Source organism: Bacillus rossius, chromosome 6 (assembly GCF_032445375.1).
Source record: "Bacillus rossius redtenbacheri isolate Brsri chromosome 6, Brsri_v3, whole genome shotgun sequence".
NCBI lineage: Eukaryota > Metazoa > Arthropoda > Insecta > Phasmatodea > Bacillidae > Bacillus > Bacillus rossius.
The window spans coordinates 63,706,120-63,724,714 of NC_086334.1; the positions used below are offsets into that span (position 1 = coordinate 63,706,120).

An 18,595-nucleotide genomic window follows, 5' to 3' on the forward strand; every position below is an offset into this window, starting at 1 on the left:
CTAAGAATAAATCATTTCACACCGATGCGGAACTAAATGATTATAAGATTGCTGGCTTTGGCAAGTGATCCAGTAGTAGAATAGAAATTATGTAATAAATATTATGTTTGTGAAAGAACTTGAGCTGTTTTATTTCTCGAACCTGTCACTATTATGTTAAATTGTAGTTCTATTTATTTTTTTGCATCATCCAGGATCGTACCAAGGACCTTAGACGATCTAATTAATCAGTATATTCAAATTCATTGCAAATTTATTTAATGAATTTTGAACTTTTTCCCGCATCTCTAGCATTAAAATTACGGATTTTCAATATGCCGTCCAAATGACAAGATGGCGGGTGTCACAGTAATAATAAATGATAACTGCACTCTGGTGGATAAGAATTAAACGAACATGGTGTCAGCGCACTCTAGCCGACGAGACATGATGATGGCTTCCAGCAGTGAAGACAAGATGGCGGACGTGACGTCATGTTACCTGACTATATATATGCTATTAACAAAGTGGTGGGGGCCAGTCTGCCTGCACCCACCACGGGGGAAGGATCGGTCGCCATTTTAATTTTTTTGCACTCGTCGGGTTCGAACCGAGGACTCCAAGCTCCGTGTCATAAAAGTAATTTCTTTTAATATGTATATAAAAATTTTATTAATTGTTTTTTTATAAATTTTAAATTTTTTCATTAAAATCGGATAATAAATAAAGATTTTAAAGATGGCAGCCGTAGTGGAAATTCAACGGTGACGACATTATCCATGATGACGTCAGAGGCTTATCGGAGGCTGTAGACATGGATGCTTAAGCCTATATAGGTATGGACATTTCTAGCCTCTGGTATTTTTATTGACTAAAAACGGGAAATTTTTCTTTGAAACGGGAATTTTTCCCTCGAAAAGAGAAATTTTTGAAATGTGAAATTTTTTGAGATTTTTTGGCGGAATTTATTTCGACAGAAATGAAATTTTGGCGATTTTTGAGGATTTTGTGCAATTTTTGCCCAATTTTGGCAAATTTTGAGGGTCAAATTTCTAGGTCAAGGTCAATGGTCAAGGTCACGAGCATCCAAGATGGCCATAGTGACGTCACAGTCCAAGATGGTGGACCGTCAATCCCCTTCTACACAATCCACTGCCAGAAGCCAGTGCCCGGACATACATTTACATACTACTCAGGTCTCGCTCACAGGCAGGTCGTGACTCGATCCCAAAACCTCGGCCTGCAATGTCATGGGTGGTTCCCCCCACCACATATCTAGCTATTTACCCTTATGAGATCTGAATTTTCGTAATTCTCGAAAATTATTACCCCACCAGCAAAGAAGTTTCACTTCAAAAATACATAATATAATTGTCATATTGGACCTACTCCTTCACAAAATCCTGGCTACTGTCCTGACACAGTGTGATCCTAGTCTTCAGCGCAGGGCTTCAGCATTGGATTACGATTTGCCAAAAGAACTGTCCAAATCAGTTTGAGAAAAAAATGTGTTGTGCATTTCTTTACGAACGGTTCTCCAACAGATTTCGTCAAAATTACAACGTATCAAGTGATAGTTTGGTGAGCTGCATATTTTAATCCATTGTTCACAATTTTTATTGAAATTTGGACTTACAATGTACGAGGATTTATAACCTTAAAAATTTTCAGCTGTGTTCACCACAACACATCGTTGCGATACGTGACATTAATAATGTTGGGCCCAGCAATGCAGTCTTTCTCCATCATCATTCCTTGAGTTTAACCTGTCTCACCACAATTCAGGTTGTTACATACAAGCTGTTCCGAATAGCCAGTACGTGTCCTTTACAGATGAAGCCTTAACTGTAGTATCGTTTAACTTCAAGGCTGCAATCAGTAAAAATGTAGCCACGAAAGATCCTAATTATTTCGACCCTTACACGACCTGGCATTTAAACAAAGAAATACAACATTTGGCACTCAACATAGACAGCAAGCAGTTGTTTTGTTAAGAAACAGATCATCATTACAAATTTACTAAAAGATATCACCACACATAACTCAAAGGCCACAATGTTGTATGGAAACATGTGAGCAACTAGTCTTTTCAAGAAAGGCTCTATCTGAGATTCTGCATGGATCTTTTCACTACTCGGAAAAGGAACCAAAACGACTGTCTTCCTTGAAGAAGCACTTTTCAAGTATTCTGAAGGGTTTCAGCTATAGGATATTTTAAGAAGGCGTTTGAAAAAAGCCATAGTATTAGTATAGAAGGTGCCACAGTTAGCTCACACTGTTGCAGAGGTTCTGGGGGCTGTGGTGAAACTTGAAAGTTTACTGTTTTCATCGTGTTTTCTTTGGTAATGTTCAACTATCATCGTTTTTGCAATCACTCGTTTGAGTAACTATGTAATTTTAACGTCTCAACACATCGATAGTTAATGTTTTCTCGTCAGTCCTTATTTTAAGATACATCACTCTGAAACAAAAATCGCTTTCAAATTAAAACCAATATCTCTTATTACATTTTCCAGGCCAGTATATTTCACTTTAGTTTCTTGAAATTTCAGTAGTTGAATGAATGCTTCCGTATCATCAGTTTGCGAGTTTGCCCATTCAATGTTACAGGAAGGAAAAGTAATCCGAAATAAAGGGGAGAAATGAGCCCCCGAGCTGTTCACAGGGTCTGGCCCTTCCCCCCTTCCCCGAATACTAGAAGGTGACACGAGATGAAATAATCGGGTAGGTGACGGAAACAGATGTACTTTAATAAAACCCACCAACAAACAACCAGCTTTTTAGAAAATCAAAAATTCCAGTTTTCGTTCCACAGAAAATGAAAAGTGTGAAGTAGAACTTCTAAATAAACAATGTTAAAAATGGGGAATGGTCACAGCCATGGATGTAGATCCCGGGGGGGGGGACGTCCCTGGAATTTAGAAGCTTCTCACTGAGGAGGAGGGAAGGGGGGCTGCCTGCACTTGTAAGAGCGTGACTGTGAAACGGGATTGATGTCATAATTATGTCTTATGAAAACTTTACGTATATGCTTATTGCATGTAGGCCAGCACATGGGCAGTGTGCAACATGAGATGACTGGTGTCGGCTGTGGCTGGGCCGCAGATGGCGACGGACCCCAAGGCGGTGCGCGACAAGGCGCTGGCGCTGTGGGCCGAGCTGAGCCAGAGCGAGCCCGAGAACCAGGCGCGCCCCGCCAGCCTGGAGGGGCTGGTGGCCATGGTGACGCGCGAGCTGGCGCGCCGCGGCGTGCACCTGGTGAACCACGCCTCGACGGGGCTGGCCGCGGTGCCGCGCCAGCTGGCCGCCTGCGTGGCCGCGCTCGCCGACTACGTGGCGGCGCTCGCCGAGATGCTGCTGCAGGTGAGGAGGACATCAGTTTACAGGACATAAAGAGAGTTGCGGACAACTTTGAGTTGTGGAGAACTTAGATGGGGGAGGACTTTGGTCAATAGGATAAAAAGAGAGTCGTTGAAGAACTTAGAATGGGGGGACATTAGTTTACAGGGTTTACAGTACACAAAGACATTTGCGAAGAACATAAAAGTATTTAGTTCCTAGAATACAAGAGAGTAGTGGAGAACTTAGATGAGGAGAACTTTGGTTAATAGGATAAAAATAGAGTCGTTGAAGAACTTAGAAGAGGAGAGAACCTTAGTTAATATGATACAAAGTGTGTTATGGATAAACTAGAAGGTGATGACTTATTACTTTATTATATACAATATACAAGGAGAGTCATGGAGAATTTACGAGGAGAGACTTTCCAGCTTATAGATAGAGCCAAGATTTTATGGTGCTATAAAAGAGCATGTTTCGTCTTTAACATTGAGTATCTCGTCTTTAGCGTCATTAAAATTTAAAATTACATTTAATAAGTACATATGTAGCACAATAACTTTGATCGAATGCTTTAGCAATTCGTGGTAAGACACTTAAAATGAGTACATAAAACAATACATATATTCATAACAGTAAATTAAACAAAAAAACTGCAACAATAACATTTATTATTCATTGGTAGTTATGTTTAGTGTATAAATAATAAAAATAAAACTCTATATGCAATTTTAAAAACCCATAATCAATATACTTACACATTTCCATGTGACTGTGTAGCTATAGATCACTATGTTTTACTTTGTAAAAACTATACATTGAAACTAAAACATTGTTTTAATTAATTAGTAGATATCATTTTATGTTTTTAAAAAAGGCATAAAATAAAAATTTATGTTATTATTATCTATTTCAATAGATAAAATGAGGCATTTGAGGTACTTTTGCTGGATTTTGGTGTAAAGCAATGTATTGACATCCATTCCGGTGTTAAGGGGTGTATTGGGCATGGGTCGTTTTGCCTAAAGGCGTTTTGCCTAATTTTAGGCAAAACGCCGTTTAGGCAAAACACCGTTAGGCAAAACGCCGTTAGGCAAATCGCCATTAGGCAAAATGCCATTAGGCAAAATGCCGTTGGCCAAATAGGAGTTAGGCAAAATGCCATTAGGCAAAATGCCGTTAGGCAAAATGCTGTAAGGCAAATCGCCGTTAGGAAAAATGCCGTTGGCCAAATAGGAGTTAGGCAAAATGCCGTTAGGCAAAACGCCGTTAGGCAAATCGCCATTAGGCAAACCGCTGATAGGCAAAATGCTGTTAGGTTAGGTAAGGTTAGGTTAGCTTAGGTAAGGTTAGGTTAGCTTAGGTTAGCTTAGGTTAGGTTAGGTTAGCTTAGGTTAGGTTATGTTAGCTTAGGTTAGGTTAGGTTAGGTAAGGTTAGGCAAAACACTGTTAGGCAAATCGCCATTGGCAAAATACCGTTAGGCAATTCGCCACTAGGCAAAGAGTTTTTTATCATAGTAACATTTTAGGCAAAACGCCGTTAGGCAAAACGCCGTTAGGCAAATCGCCGTCAGGCAAAATGCCGTTAGGCAAATCGCCATCAGGCAGAACGCCATTAGGGAAAATGCCGTTAGGCAAATCACCGTTAGGCAAATCGCCGTTAGGCAAAACGCCTTTAGGCGAAATGACTTTAGGCAAATCGCCGTAACGAATTCATTTTTAGGCAATCCGCCGTTAGGCAAATCGCCCTTTACTCGGTGTATTGACTTCAATTTCCCTATTTCAATTTTATCGTTATTCACCATATAATCTTGCCTTCACTTATTATGATACTTCGAGAATTGAATATAAAAAATTTAGTTTATAGGACACACATAGTCGCTGAGAACATAACACTTTATTTCCTAGAATACAAGGGAGTCGTGGAGAAAACTTAGAAGGAGAGTACTTTAGTTAATATGATAAAAGATGGGTTGTGAAGAAATTAAAGGGGAGCATTTAATACTTTCTGATATATAAGGAGAATAGTAGAGAACTTAGAAGGGGATGGCTTTATAATTTCCAGACTACAAGGAGAGTCATGGAGAATTTAGTAGATGGAGAAATGCCTATCTTGTAAGACACTTTAGTAATAGTGAAGATTCTGAAATGGAGAGAATTGTGTGTCTCCTAGCATACAAGAGGAATAGTGAATATATTAAATGTAGGAGAAATGCCTATCTTGTAAGACACTTTAGTAATAGTGAAGAGTCTGATATGGAGAGAATTGTTATCTCCTAGCAACAAGAGGAAAAGTGGATATATTAAATGAAGGAAGGAAGTACTGCCGAATTTAGGGCATAATAATAGCAATGATTTTGATATAAAAAATAAAAGTATAGATATCTTGCCATGAGCTAAGAAGCAGGGTTGGTCACTTTCGTTTCACGATTTAACAGGTAGAAATTCTGATAAGGTCTTCTGGATTAAATTTGATTTAGAATATTTCTTAGGATGCATACTAGGTAATGAATCATGAAATTTCGTCTCTTGTGCTAGATGTGCAACATAAGCTGTATACAGTGCTTATGAAGATAATATTATCTGAGCAGAGGCTATCTACAATTCTGATGGATTTGCTGCATTTGGCCTTGGGAACAATTACCTTTCAAATGTTCGTGTGTTGTATAAATATTTTTTTTTACCCCAAAAACATATCATGTTTGAAAGTGTTATTATTTTGAAAAAAATGTAGCAGCGACCTCAAAATTAATTTATTTTGGGTCTCTATTATCTGAGCAGAGGCTATCTAAAATTCTGATGGATTTGCTGCATTTGGCCTTGGGACCAATTACCTTTCAAATGTTCGTGTGTTGTATAAATATATATTTTTTTTTTACCTCAAAAACATATAATGTTTGAAAGTGTCATTATTTTGAAAAAAAAAGTGTAGCAGCGACCTCAAAATTAATTTATTTTGGGTCTCTATTGAAAATTACAGCTGTTTTTTTTTTTACAGTAATAGACAATTTTAAAAATAATACAGCACATCTTACTCGGTGATTGTTTTGGATGATAACTGTGTATATGGCTCTCTCTCATTTAACGAGTTTCTACTAGTACACTGGAGGGAGGGGTGCGGGAGCTAATTCAGAAATTTTTTCCAGATACATTTCAGGATTGTAACATTACCATACTGAAGGATTGTAATGTTTCTACTGCATTACAGAAATAAGTCTGAAATTTTTGTGCCATGTGGGTTGGAGGATGCTCTCACAGAAGTTTAGTAACAGTTACTCCCCTGTAAAAGTCAAAAAGGATTAGTTAAGGCTTATCTACAAGTGTAATATAAAAGCTACTGTCAAGGGAAATCACCATTTTGTTTCCAAACTTTGTACGTACCTAATCATAGATGCTTTAGACTATCACACAGATTATTTAGCGAAAAATGCTGCACGAAATTTAACGTGTCGGATATGGCTGGCATAACTCCCGTCATGGCAGACCTAACACCACCAGCACGAGCTCCCTAGAACCACAGGGACATGGATACTCCATTTCGTCGCGACTTGGAAGTGTTGAGGAAGAGCTATAATGATATGCTGAGTTGACCCATCTGAACGAGATTACCAGCGTAACCCCTTCAACCCGTTCAGCTGACATGTGGTTGAAACCTAAAGGTATCGCGAGGCGAATGGGGTTCCTAGCACAGGTTTCAGGGTGTGGTGTGTGGCTGTTACTGCTACCTTGGAACCTACATCCCCGATGACGTCACGGCGGCCATCTTGGACGACCTTCAACTTTGACCTTGACCTTTGACCTTCAAATTTGCCGAAATTTTCCCAAAACTCCATAAAATTTGCCAAAATTTCTATTATTTTTTTTTTTGGAAAAAATCCCGCCAAAAATCCTCAAAAAATTCTACAATTTAAAAATTATGATTTCCAAAACCTCAATTTTTTTTGCCTTAGAAAGAACCCAAATTCCTAAGAGAGGCTTAAGCATCCATGTCTAAAGTCTCTGATAAGCCTCTGACGTCATCTAGGATTATGACCGCCATATTGGATTATGACGTCACCATTGCAATTTCCGTTACGGTCGCCATCTTGAAAATCCGTAATTTTTATGTTAGAAAATCGGTAAAAATTAAAAAAATGATAAAAAAATTAAATAATCAAACTTAGTAATAAAATTAAATAAAAAATATTTCAAAAAATAAAATGTACGCTTACACCAAGGAGCTCGAGTCCTCGGTACAAAACCAGCGAGGTTAAAAAAAAAATGATGACCGATCCTTCCTCCATGGAAGCCACCAGCACACTAACTTCCCACCAGTAATACCAAGGTATATATCGTCAGCTGGTATGTCACATCCGCCATCTTGTCTTCGTTCACTGGAGGCCACCATATTGTTTTCGTCTGCTAGAGTGCGCTGACGCCATGTTAGTTTAATTATTGCCTGCTAGAGCGCATTAATAATTTATTATTGTGACACCTGCCATCTTGTCATTTGGGCACCAACTTGTAATTGTGTAATTATGTAGCTAGAAATTCGGGAAACTTTCCAAAAAAACACCAAAATAATTTACAACCAATTTACAAATTGATTCGATCGGTTCCTGTCCTTGGTTCGATACTTGATCGATGCAATAATGTTTAATTATATGTAAAAATAATAATTTCAATAAATTATGTTCAAAATCCTAAAAGAGACTTAAAATCCTTTACTACCAGCCTTCAGTAAGCTGTTATGACCGCCATATTGTAAATTTTTATTTGTGTACCCATACATTTGGAAAGAATTCTAATATTCGTCGAAAAAATCACTCATAAATTAACTGATTGAATCGATGGTTGGGCAATGCACAAAATGAAGTAATTTTATTAAAAATACCACAAAAGTGACAGGTTCGAGAAATAAATTGCAAGTTCTTTAACAAACATAAATTTTATTACATAAATTCTACATTACTACAAGTACAAAAACACACCTAAATTATTAAAGTCTTAAGTGTTTCTCGATTTCTGCATCCGCTACCCATGAATTATATCATGGTGGAAAGCCCCACCACTTGACATAGGATCGTCCATTTCTATGTTTTATAATTTTCTCCACCAAGTACATATTGGGATACAACGTAGGCTGAATCTCTTCGGCATAGAAGATGCCACGAATAGGTTTGTGGTCCAAATCTTCGAGGTAGTAGGTCCTAGGCTCCGATTCACGAACATGTGTCACATGGAAAAGTTCAGGACTCCAGTTCGCAGTGAAACCTTTCTCGAAGATGCCTTTCTGCTTGGAGATTTTCACAATGTCACCGACGTTAGCTTTAAGCTGGATCTTTATCTTTGTGTTGGAAAACACTGTTCAAAGCAGACGATTGTTCGTTACGTCCTTTGGCTTCATTTTCGTGGTAGAATGAACTGTAGAATTATACTCACCTATTAGTTTCGGCAAGATGTCAAGCCACTTGTAATTTCCGTTAACTGTGAACTGTCGCCACATCTTGGAACGTAAAGTTCTGTTAAATCTTTCGACAATGGAGGCTTTGACATTACTAAATGTAGAGTAGTGTTTGATGCCAGAAAAAGCCTTGAAGGTTGCATTGTAGAATTCTTTCCCATGGTCCGTTTGCCGGTGTGACGGTACACGTCCATGACACAAAATATTGTCCATTACCTTGGCTACTTCAGTTGCACTCTTTGATTGTATAGGTCTAGCCCAAGCGAACTTGCTATAAACATCGATTACTGTCAACATGTACTTGAAACCTTTATTCAATCGGGAATATGGTATCATATCAACAATGTCCGCCTGGAATAAATCATCGATTCCGTGAACTATGCCTTTGCGACGAAGGTATTTTCGTCTAGCAGGAGCATGAAGTTCGTGAGCGATTCCAGTTCTACTCATTGTACGTAGCCGGCTTCCCTCAGTTCTTCGAGTATGGAGACTATTTCGTTGATGTGTGAATAGTTTCCTGCACCAAGCGAAGTGTGTAGAAGTCTAAGGCGATAAACTTATTCATTGGGATCGTCCCAATACACATAGTCATAGTTTTGACCACTTTCTCATTTTTTTAAACCTTTACCATGTATTATTAGTTCACTGAAGAGATTAGCGGAATGTTGATTTTTTCATGATCTTCGTCTTTATATACGCTACTATCTGGATCGTTATTGTGAAAATGTGCATTGGTTAGCTCTAGCAGTTTTTTCTACTCCTGTAAATCTTTGTGAGGATATCCTTTAGGCTCCCTGCAAAATAACAATTCGTACAGACCCGGAGTCCCACACGTTTTGAACTCTTCTACGCGCAAAATATTTCCTGGTAGAAAGTCTATTTCTTTAGGACCGAGGAACCACTTATTATGTTTTCTGTACACTCCTAAGGTCGTGTCATTGTTCCGACCCGTAAACGATATCAGTTATGGACGGACCATTGCATTAACTTGGTGTCCCTTTTTCGGTATTTTTTTCATGTACATGGACTCAGTACTCGTAAAGCCCTCTTCTTCTCGATCTGGTTCATACCTTCTCTTCTTTACAGTTAGCATTTCAACTTCAAATTCTGCCTTTACAGTTATGGTTGGTTCTTCCTTATGTTTAAGTTCGTCGAGACGACTAGTGATTGGCTTAAATATCTCTTCGTTTTCAATCTCACGTGCAAGTCTGGTTCTTCTAGCAAGTAGATATTTTTCACGGACTGACTGTATAGCATGATGATGGTCCCTGGCCAAGTCCGCCATTGTACTTGCTAAAGACATATTGCAAGATCTCCTTTTATATTTTTTTTTTATTCGTTCGCAGAAATGTCTTTCTTGTGTTTGGCTAAATTTGAATTTTTTGACAAGTGAGATAGTGATGCATTCAGACTACTTTGGAAAGTCCTCAAATCGTCACTTCTTTGGGCATTCGATACTTCGATCATGTCGCGAATTCGAGAATCCGAGGCTTCCACGCGCTGGCCGATGGCTAGCAGGTACTCTAGTAATTAGTTTTTCACACTTTATACTTTTTGAGCCAGTAGCGAAATGTATGTGCAGATATCGTCGTCGTGAGACTTGATAGCAGTACGTAAGTCTCGACTGCCACGGCCGAATTTCGAAATGCTATGACTCATGTTTGATGATAAACTGATCGAAACCTTGTCTGTACCTGCCCTTATATAGAGGCCAGTCTTTGACTATAACTAGGAATCCGTGCTTGTTTTTCCAACACAAGGAGCACATGTCTTTGAATTCCTGGAATGTCATGTCGGTGTTCACGTGTTCATCATAAGCGTGACGTCAATTAAGTTCATCCATGGGAAAAATTACTATGACGTTTGCGTTGTCACGTACCAGATGCTTGGGAATACGACTGTACGTCTGACTTAGGTAAATACAGTCCACTTTGGCATGCCTGCCCATTGAAAAGTTCTCTTGTATTATGCCTTGCTTCTCGGACATGACATCGTCGAAAATAAACATGGAATTTTCTCTTGCTTCGCCAGGAGGCACTACATCCGCATTTTCATTAAACGTAAAGTACGTACTCCAGACCGTCCACCGATCGTAGAATCGTTGCCAGACGCTGGTACTTTGGATGTAGCAACGATTTGGAATATAGGTACTCGTTTTCGAACCTAATACCATTTGGTTCCTCTAATAAACTCAGTAGAACGCACGTTTTGCCACAGTTGGACGGACCTGCCATTGTGCATCGTACGGTAGAAGGCAACAGTAAGGCATGTCGCGATTCGCGGGCACAGACTTCGTCGTCTCGTGTTATGCGCACGGGCAAACACACGTATTGCTTGACGACTTGCATTGTACTGACGAAATTGTATAAAAGCAAACACATTTATAATTTGTGGTCAGTTGTGCGTAATGACTCGAAGATGTAAGAACAAAAAACATATTGGTGAAGGACTCGTGAACTCGCTGATAAATAATCTACCTTTCGAGCTACACATTCGCGGGTACAGGTTCTGCGGCCCCGGCACTAAACTAGCGAAAAGGTTAGCTCGTGGTGACGTGGGCATTAATTCTCTCGACGAAAAGTGCAAGCAGCACGATATTGCCTATTCACTCAGCAAGGATCTAGAATCCAGGCACCGAGCCGACGAGATATTGGCACAGGAAGCCGAAAATATAAGTAAATCGTCAGACGCGGGACTAGGAGAAAAAATAGCGGCTTGGGGCGTTTCCAAAATCATGAAATTCAAGAGGAAATTAGGAATGGGTGCTCGTCGAGCCAGCTTCATCAAGTCAAAGACTAACTCACGCAAGACCAAACGCAAGACTGGCGCAGGCGTACAAAAAGCCAAGTAAAAGTTACAGTCTCCCTACAAGAAGATTATTGGAGGATTTATTCCTTTGCTTTTGCCTGCATTGGGTGCTCTCGGCGGCCTCATCGGTGCGACGAGCGGTATAGTGCGGGCAGTCAACACTTCGAAGAATGAGCGCAAGCAGTTAAAAGAAGCACTACGACACAATGCCAGCATGGAAGCCATTGCCATGGATAAAAAAAACGGCGCAGGACTCTACTTGCAACCTCACAAATCAGGACGAGGCATGATAAAGAAACGAATGAAAAAATCTTAAGTTCCCTGCCGAAACGTCCGCTCACCAATATAGATTTAATCAAGTACGCTCGAAAACTGAAAATACCAAATTTCCGCGGCGTGTTTATGCGAGACACTTTACCCAGCAAGCCAAAGACACGTGAGCGTGCCATAATTAATTTATATACATCGCCGGGTCGTGGCACGCACTGGGTGGCGTACATAAAGTCTGGAAATATGGTCGAGTACTACGATAGTTTTGGATATTTACGACCTTCGCCAGAACTTAGGTGGTACCTGGGCCGGACCACCACACTGTTCTACAATTATGAAACCGAACAGTCACCTAATCAAACAAACTGCGGACACTTGTGCCTTCGCTTTTTAAACTAAAAAAAAAAAAAAAAAAAAAAATATCTGGCAAAAAAGTTTTTTTTATTTAAAGGCTGTGCAGTGTTAATAATTTATTAGTCATGTCGATAACACTTACCTTGACAGGTCATACATCAGAGATGCGGGCAGTTCATTTCCCGCCTTTGGATTTAGACGGCGAATGGTGTATCGGACTCGTAGATTTTCAAAAGTATAATTCAATACCAAATTATGTCGAAGAAAATTGCAAGATCTGCTTCTTAAAAATGATGGGACCGCTCATGAAATACAGTTACCTGTTGGCTCTTACGAAATTGACGACATTACAAATTACATCAGAGAAATGTTACCACAGGATGTAGACTTTCAACTGCGTGAATATCCAAACACTCAAAAAAACATTCTAACATGCATTGAAAATGTCAACTTAACGAAACCTGGCACCATAGGTACGATGCTCGGATTCGAACCAAAGGTGTATGATACAGGAAGAACGTACGAATCTACGCGTCATGTAAACATTTTGCCTGTGAATGTCATAAGAATAAACTGTAATTTGGCAAGTGGAACGTATCTCAACGGGAGACTAAGCAACATGCTGCACGAGTTTTCGCCAATGGTCCCGCCAGGATATAAACTGGTCGAAGTACCGCAGAGCATCATTAACGTTCCAGTCGTCGTGAAGTGCGCACACGAAGTCGTCGTCAGAATCGTTGACCAGCGAGAACGATTGGTGAATTTTCATTACATTACGTCTGCACTTAAAGCGATGGGCATAAAGTTTGTGACACCGAACAGCTATAAAAGAAATTGCATTGGCGTGAATAAGATCAGTTCACTACCAGACATCGGTACATTAACACCTGCCAGCATAAAGTATCTTCTTAGTATTGGACAAGTGTCGAATAAATATGGAAGACGAAAACCTCAACGTGGAAGATCCGGTCAGTTTTGATGACAGAATTACGAAAATGGAATTGCACGAGTACCAGACTTTCCTGCTCGGACCGTACGCACTACCTTCAGAAGTACACATTGCTGTACAGCACCAAGATATCTGTACTTTACCTTCCCAGTCATTTCTACGTATAAGAGGCTCGCTGACAAAAGTGGATGGTACGCATCCGACAACGACGTCAATATCCTGCAATGGTATTCTTCACCTAATCGAGCGCATTACATATGTACTCAATGGCGTCGAGGTAGACCAGACGAGAGATGTAAGCATAACATCTGCTATAAAATTTACCTTTCGCTCACGCCAAAAGAACTGTCGGCTGCAAAGATGGCCGATTGGGCTCTCGAGGATGAATATAAGCTTCCTGTTTATGCCGAAGGAAAGTTCGAAGTTTGTGTTCCTCTGTCCATGGTTCTTGGATTCGCTGAGGACTACAAGCATATAATCATTAATTCGAAACAAGAGCTCGTACTGCTTCTAGCCAACACGCACATTAATGCAATTGTCGCCACTGCAGAAAACCCTCAAGATGTCTTGCTAACACTACAGTCTATCGAGTGGATGCTACCTCACATCCAAGTAAGTAAGGTTGAACGAGTCAAAATGCTGAAGAACATAGAAAATGGCAAGAACTTCGATGTACCATTCCGGTCCTGGAGCCTGGAAACTTATCCTGGCTTGCCTCATAGTCAGCGTATCAATTGGATAGTAAAGTCCAGCTTCGCTACGGAAAAACCAAGATACATTATCGTCAGGCTTCAGACCGGAAGACAGCTCAATGCAGGAGTAAGTCGCTCCGTATTCAATAACTGTAAAATACGTAATGTAAAAATATTTTTAAACAGAAAAAGCTACCCATATGTTTTGATATGAACATGGACTTTGAAAGTGTAAGATTTCATCTCGCATATCAAATGTACGCCAAGTTTCAGCAAGCACAATGGGCGGAGACAGTCACCGATACTGAGTCCCGACAGTTTCAAGAACAAGGCTCCGTTAATGGTGTTTGACGTTTCCAAACAGGATGATAGAATAAATTCAAACATCATCGACTATAGAATCGAGATATCGACTAGCGGAAATATTCCACCAAACACCTATGATTTTTGTCTGATACTTCACAATCGGCTTGCATCGTATAGTTGTCGAGACAAACTTGTGAAAATTCTGATATAAATACTGATTCGTTTGCGATATTAATTTAGTTATGACCGAGCATTGCTAGCGTCAATATGTACTGCAACCTGCAAGGTTTCCAGAGCCAACACGTATTCGTGCTCAAGGAAATTAGCGTCACCTCCGGCGACAAGACTCGAACCCGCACATTTCGACCTCCGTATCCCTGGAAATTATTAGACGAAAAAAGTAAACGTACAAATGAATGGTTATGTAAATACTCTAATGGCCTTGAGTGGGACGAAGGTAAAATTCCATACCACCAAGTGAAAAACACTATTGAAGATTTATTATTTCAAAACAAAATAATTTACATTGCTGGACCTGAGCAGAAGAAATGGCTGAGCAAGTTGTGTGATGCATCAGTTGAAATCGTAGACCTACAAATCGACTATAGCTGTCCTTCCCTGCGGAAGCTTAGTACAATTTATGATGTGCAGCCACGTGACAAGTTTGAACGAGTATGTGCCTGTACAAACTCGCAGCTAATGCAGAAATGGCACACACAGTGTTAGCAGGAGCCTGTATATACAAAAGGCGTGCCACCATTCGTACCTTCAGTTGTCGTTCGACCTGCAAGAAGATGTTTATGTTTCATCCTGATAACCTGTACGTGAGCGTAAGACCTAGCTTCAGCAGTGTCGAGTACAGCTACTGGGATGTCGGGTATCTACGTACATATACAGAAACCTGTGATGGAGGTGCTCAGCATTGGCAGTTTGCGCACTTTCCTGTGTCCTACGAACTGACTCAGTAGCTATTAGATTGTTGCGAACCTGGAAACTGTACCGTCTATCACATGAGACCGCATACAATCCTTCCTGCTAGCATCGCTGAGATAGTCGCCTCTTCTGCACATGCAACACCAAATATGAGTGTGTTGCAACCTGTTGCGACCTGTAATGCTTCTACGCAGACGTCCAAACGTCGTGCATCTCGTCGTCAAAGTTCAGGCAGTGAATCTGTTCCAACTAGCACTGAGGAAAAGCCCAGGCGAAGACGTGGTCATGGACGTCATCGACCATGTCTTGCCGGAGTTGTCGAAGGCGCAGATGCCTAGCTGGAAACCTGTGTTCCTGATCCCGTGACCTGCGAACCAGTTGGAACCGGAGTCACCGAACCAGTTGGAACCGGAGTCGAAGAAACAGTTGTAACCGGAGTCGACGAGCCAATTGGAACCGGAGTCGACGAGCCAATTGGAACCGGAGTCGACGAGCCAGTTGGAACCGGAGTTGATGAACCAGTTGGAACCAGAGTCGATGAACCAGTTGGAACCGGAGTCGACGAGGTCGTTCGTGCAGCATTAAAGACTTTGCTTGCGAAAATGCTTAATTCCTTAACCTAATATGCATATGTGTAATTTTTATAAATAAATGTGTAAAACATGAACTTGTGTGTTTTTATTTCTATAATTTGAAGGTACCTAATAAAAAATTAACTTTAAATACAGTCAATATTTTGACTCATGTAGTATACCAGTAGACCGTGGGTATATAAGCGAGGTTCAGACGACTGGACCCTCGGTCGGTGGTCGTCTCTCGGGGCGTGCGCATCTCTCTCGCGGGCTGTTGGCTGGGAGTTCCCTGCGACCTATTGGGTAACCGAAGGCTGGCAGTGCGTGTTGGTTTTGTGTGCGTGCTGGGGGCGGCCTAGCAGCGCCAACTGCTACCGACCGCGTCCCGCGGGTGGCGGATACGGGAGCCCAGCCCGAGAGTTGCAATCTCGCTGGGGTGGCTGTGAATAACCAATAGCAGTCCGCGGACCAATGGCCGGCCTGCGGAGTCGTTATTACGGCTGTCGGTGTGAAAGGTAGCCTGAATGCAGCTCGGCGCGTGGCAGGAAGCAGCTTCGTCGGCGAAGGCACCGCAGGGGAGCTCGATGTGCCTTAGTAGCGAAGTGTAGACGAACTGCGGGCTGGAACTTGCGGGGCTGTGAACTGCTGCGCGCGCAACGGAATCGAAATGCATCGGAACTCTGAAGGAAGACATCAGGAACCTTCAGCTGGGGCTGCTGTAGGTGTGGCAGCAGTAGCCTCGAGCGGCGCGACCTTCAACCGTCTCGGGGATTTTGGGTGGCGAGGTTGGTTCCCTCCCCCCACCCTGGCTTGAAAAGTACTGCTGTTGACCTGAAGAAGGAAGATGAAGATGGCGCAACGTCAGGCTGCCTTTCGCACCGAGAGCCAGCAGTTCGAGCCGGTTTACTGGCTCGTCTGCCCGCTTCTGTCTTAACTGTGTCTGCCTGGGCAGCTGTGGCTGGGCTGACGTGAAGTCGCCCGCCCCTGGGGGCGCATGCGCCCCTGGCTAATAATAACCCAGGAGCTCCCAACTTTAAATGCGGGCCGCAAGGCCCAAGCACCCAACTCCACCAAGGTTGATTTTCAGCCCCTCCAACTCTTCTTACCTGGACCCTTCTTCCTCTTGTCCAGTAGTTACCTGCTTGCTTAATGCATGTTAATTGATCCCCGCATGAACCGGCCCAGGGTTTTCCCTGTGTCTATGCAGGTTTTACCTGGGCCACACTTAGCTAGCTTTTAAGCTAGGCGACCAATGGGGCGTCAGTCATGGCGCCAATTGCAGCCATGGCTGGCCAATAAACCCCAATAAGCACATGATGCACGCGCCCTTGTCCTGCATGGTTAAAAACCCGCATGGTAGAGTGTATAGGCTTCGGCCTGAGACACACTTAGGTCCTCCCCTAACCTGGACCCTCCCCTACACACTTAGAATTAACTTAGGCTAGGAAAAATAAAAAAAAATTGGACCCTCAGTACACCTCTGGCCGCGGTGCAGTACGGAGCGGCTCTGTTCAATAAGTTTAGCGAGTTTAGTTACTGTTCTAATGTCGACCTGGATGAATTATCTACCATCAACATCGTGGACCCTGGTGGCACCAACGTCAACAACAGATATGACAGCGACAGCGGAGAGCTCAATGACAGCGGTGTCGACAGCCGTGGAGATCTTAACGACATCGGCACCATCGACTGCAGAGGAGAGAACGATATGTGCTGTTCCATCATCAGCTGAAGTTCCCCGGGCAACATTGGAGACTTCAATGAATGAAGAGCATTCATCGCGTCAGTGCAAATACTGTGGCCAATCATTCACTAGAACTTCAAGTGCGCGCAGACATGAAAAGAGTGGGTGTCAAAATAATTTACTGAAAATAACAGAGTTTTATTGTAACAAGTGTAATAAACAATTTGTACGACATGAAAACTTGAAAAGACATCTTATATCCTGCAGACATATAAGTGCGACAAATGCGAAAAGGTTTTTTTCGCATTAAGACAGTCTGGATAGCCACAAGGTTATGTGCATAGGAAAAGAAACAAGTGCTAGTATGCTTCCATACCATCAGACATCATCATTAATTGCTTTACCTGAGGCAATATTCAACGAAAGAGCAGTAGTCACTTGCCTAAACTTGAAGGATAAGTTTTGTTTTAAATTGAGTATTTTGGCAAGATTTGTCGAGGGAAGTCATCAAAACGGTTTTGATAAGAGGTATTATGCTTTGGAGAATAAGTACAACTTTGATGGTCTGTACTATCCGCCACCATTAAATCAGATAAAAATTTTCGAGAAAAATAACCCTGAAGTTTCAGTTAATGTATATGTGTTGAATAAGGATAATAAGGTGGGTAACTAAACAAGAAAGAAAAGATCATTTTGATTTGTTGCTTGTGACAAATGAAAGCAATGCTTTACACTACTGCTACATCAAAAACTTCTCCCGACTTGCGAGACCTCAGGTTACAAAACATGGACGTAAGATTTGTGTGTAACATGTGCTTTAAGTATTTTGCTAATCAACCTCGAAAATCGGGACTAACAGCTATACAGTGTCTTCTAAAACACAAAATTAAATGTGAAAATAAATCTTGAACAGAATTTGATTAGGTTATATCAGACTTAAGTAATTTGCCTGTGTTTTTTGTACTTATAGTAGTGTAGAATTTATGTAATAAAATTTATGTTTGTTAAAGAACTTGTGTTTTATTTCTTGAACCTGTCATGTTTGTGGTATTTTAAATTAAATTACTTCATTTTGTGCATTGCCCACCATCGATTCAATCAGTTAATTGATGAGTGATTTTTTCGATGAATAGGCTATTAGAATTATTTCCAAATGTATGAGTCCACAAATACAAATTTCCAAGATGGCGGTCTTAACAGCTAACTGAAGGCTGATAGTAGAGAATTTTAATTCTCTTTTATGATTTTGAACATGATTTATTGAAA

At 41.2% G+C, this 18,595-nt stretch overlaps 1 protein-coding gene across 3 annotated transcripts in view; it reads left to right on the top strand.

Annotated features, from left to right (window-relative positions):
- Window positions 1-18,595, top strand: part of LOC134533262 (lipid storage droplets surface-binding protein 1) — a 103,224-nt gene that overhangs the window by 80,105 nt on the left and 4,524 nt on the right. For all 3 annotated transcript variants that reach the window (XM_063370697.1, XM_063370698.1, XM_063370696.1), the window contains exon 6: window positions 3,085-3,342. In XM_063370697.1, coding sequence (XP_063226767.1) covers window positions 3,085-3,342 — 258 coding nt within the window. The remainder of the gene's footprint in view (window positions 1-3,084; window positions 3,343-18,595) is intronic.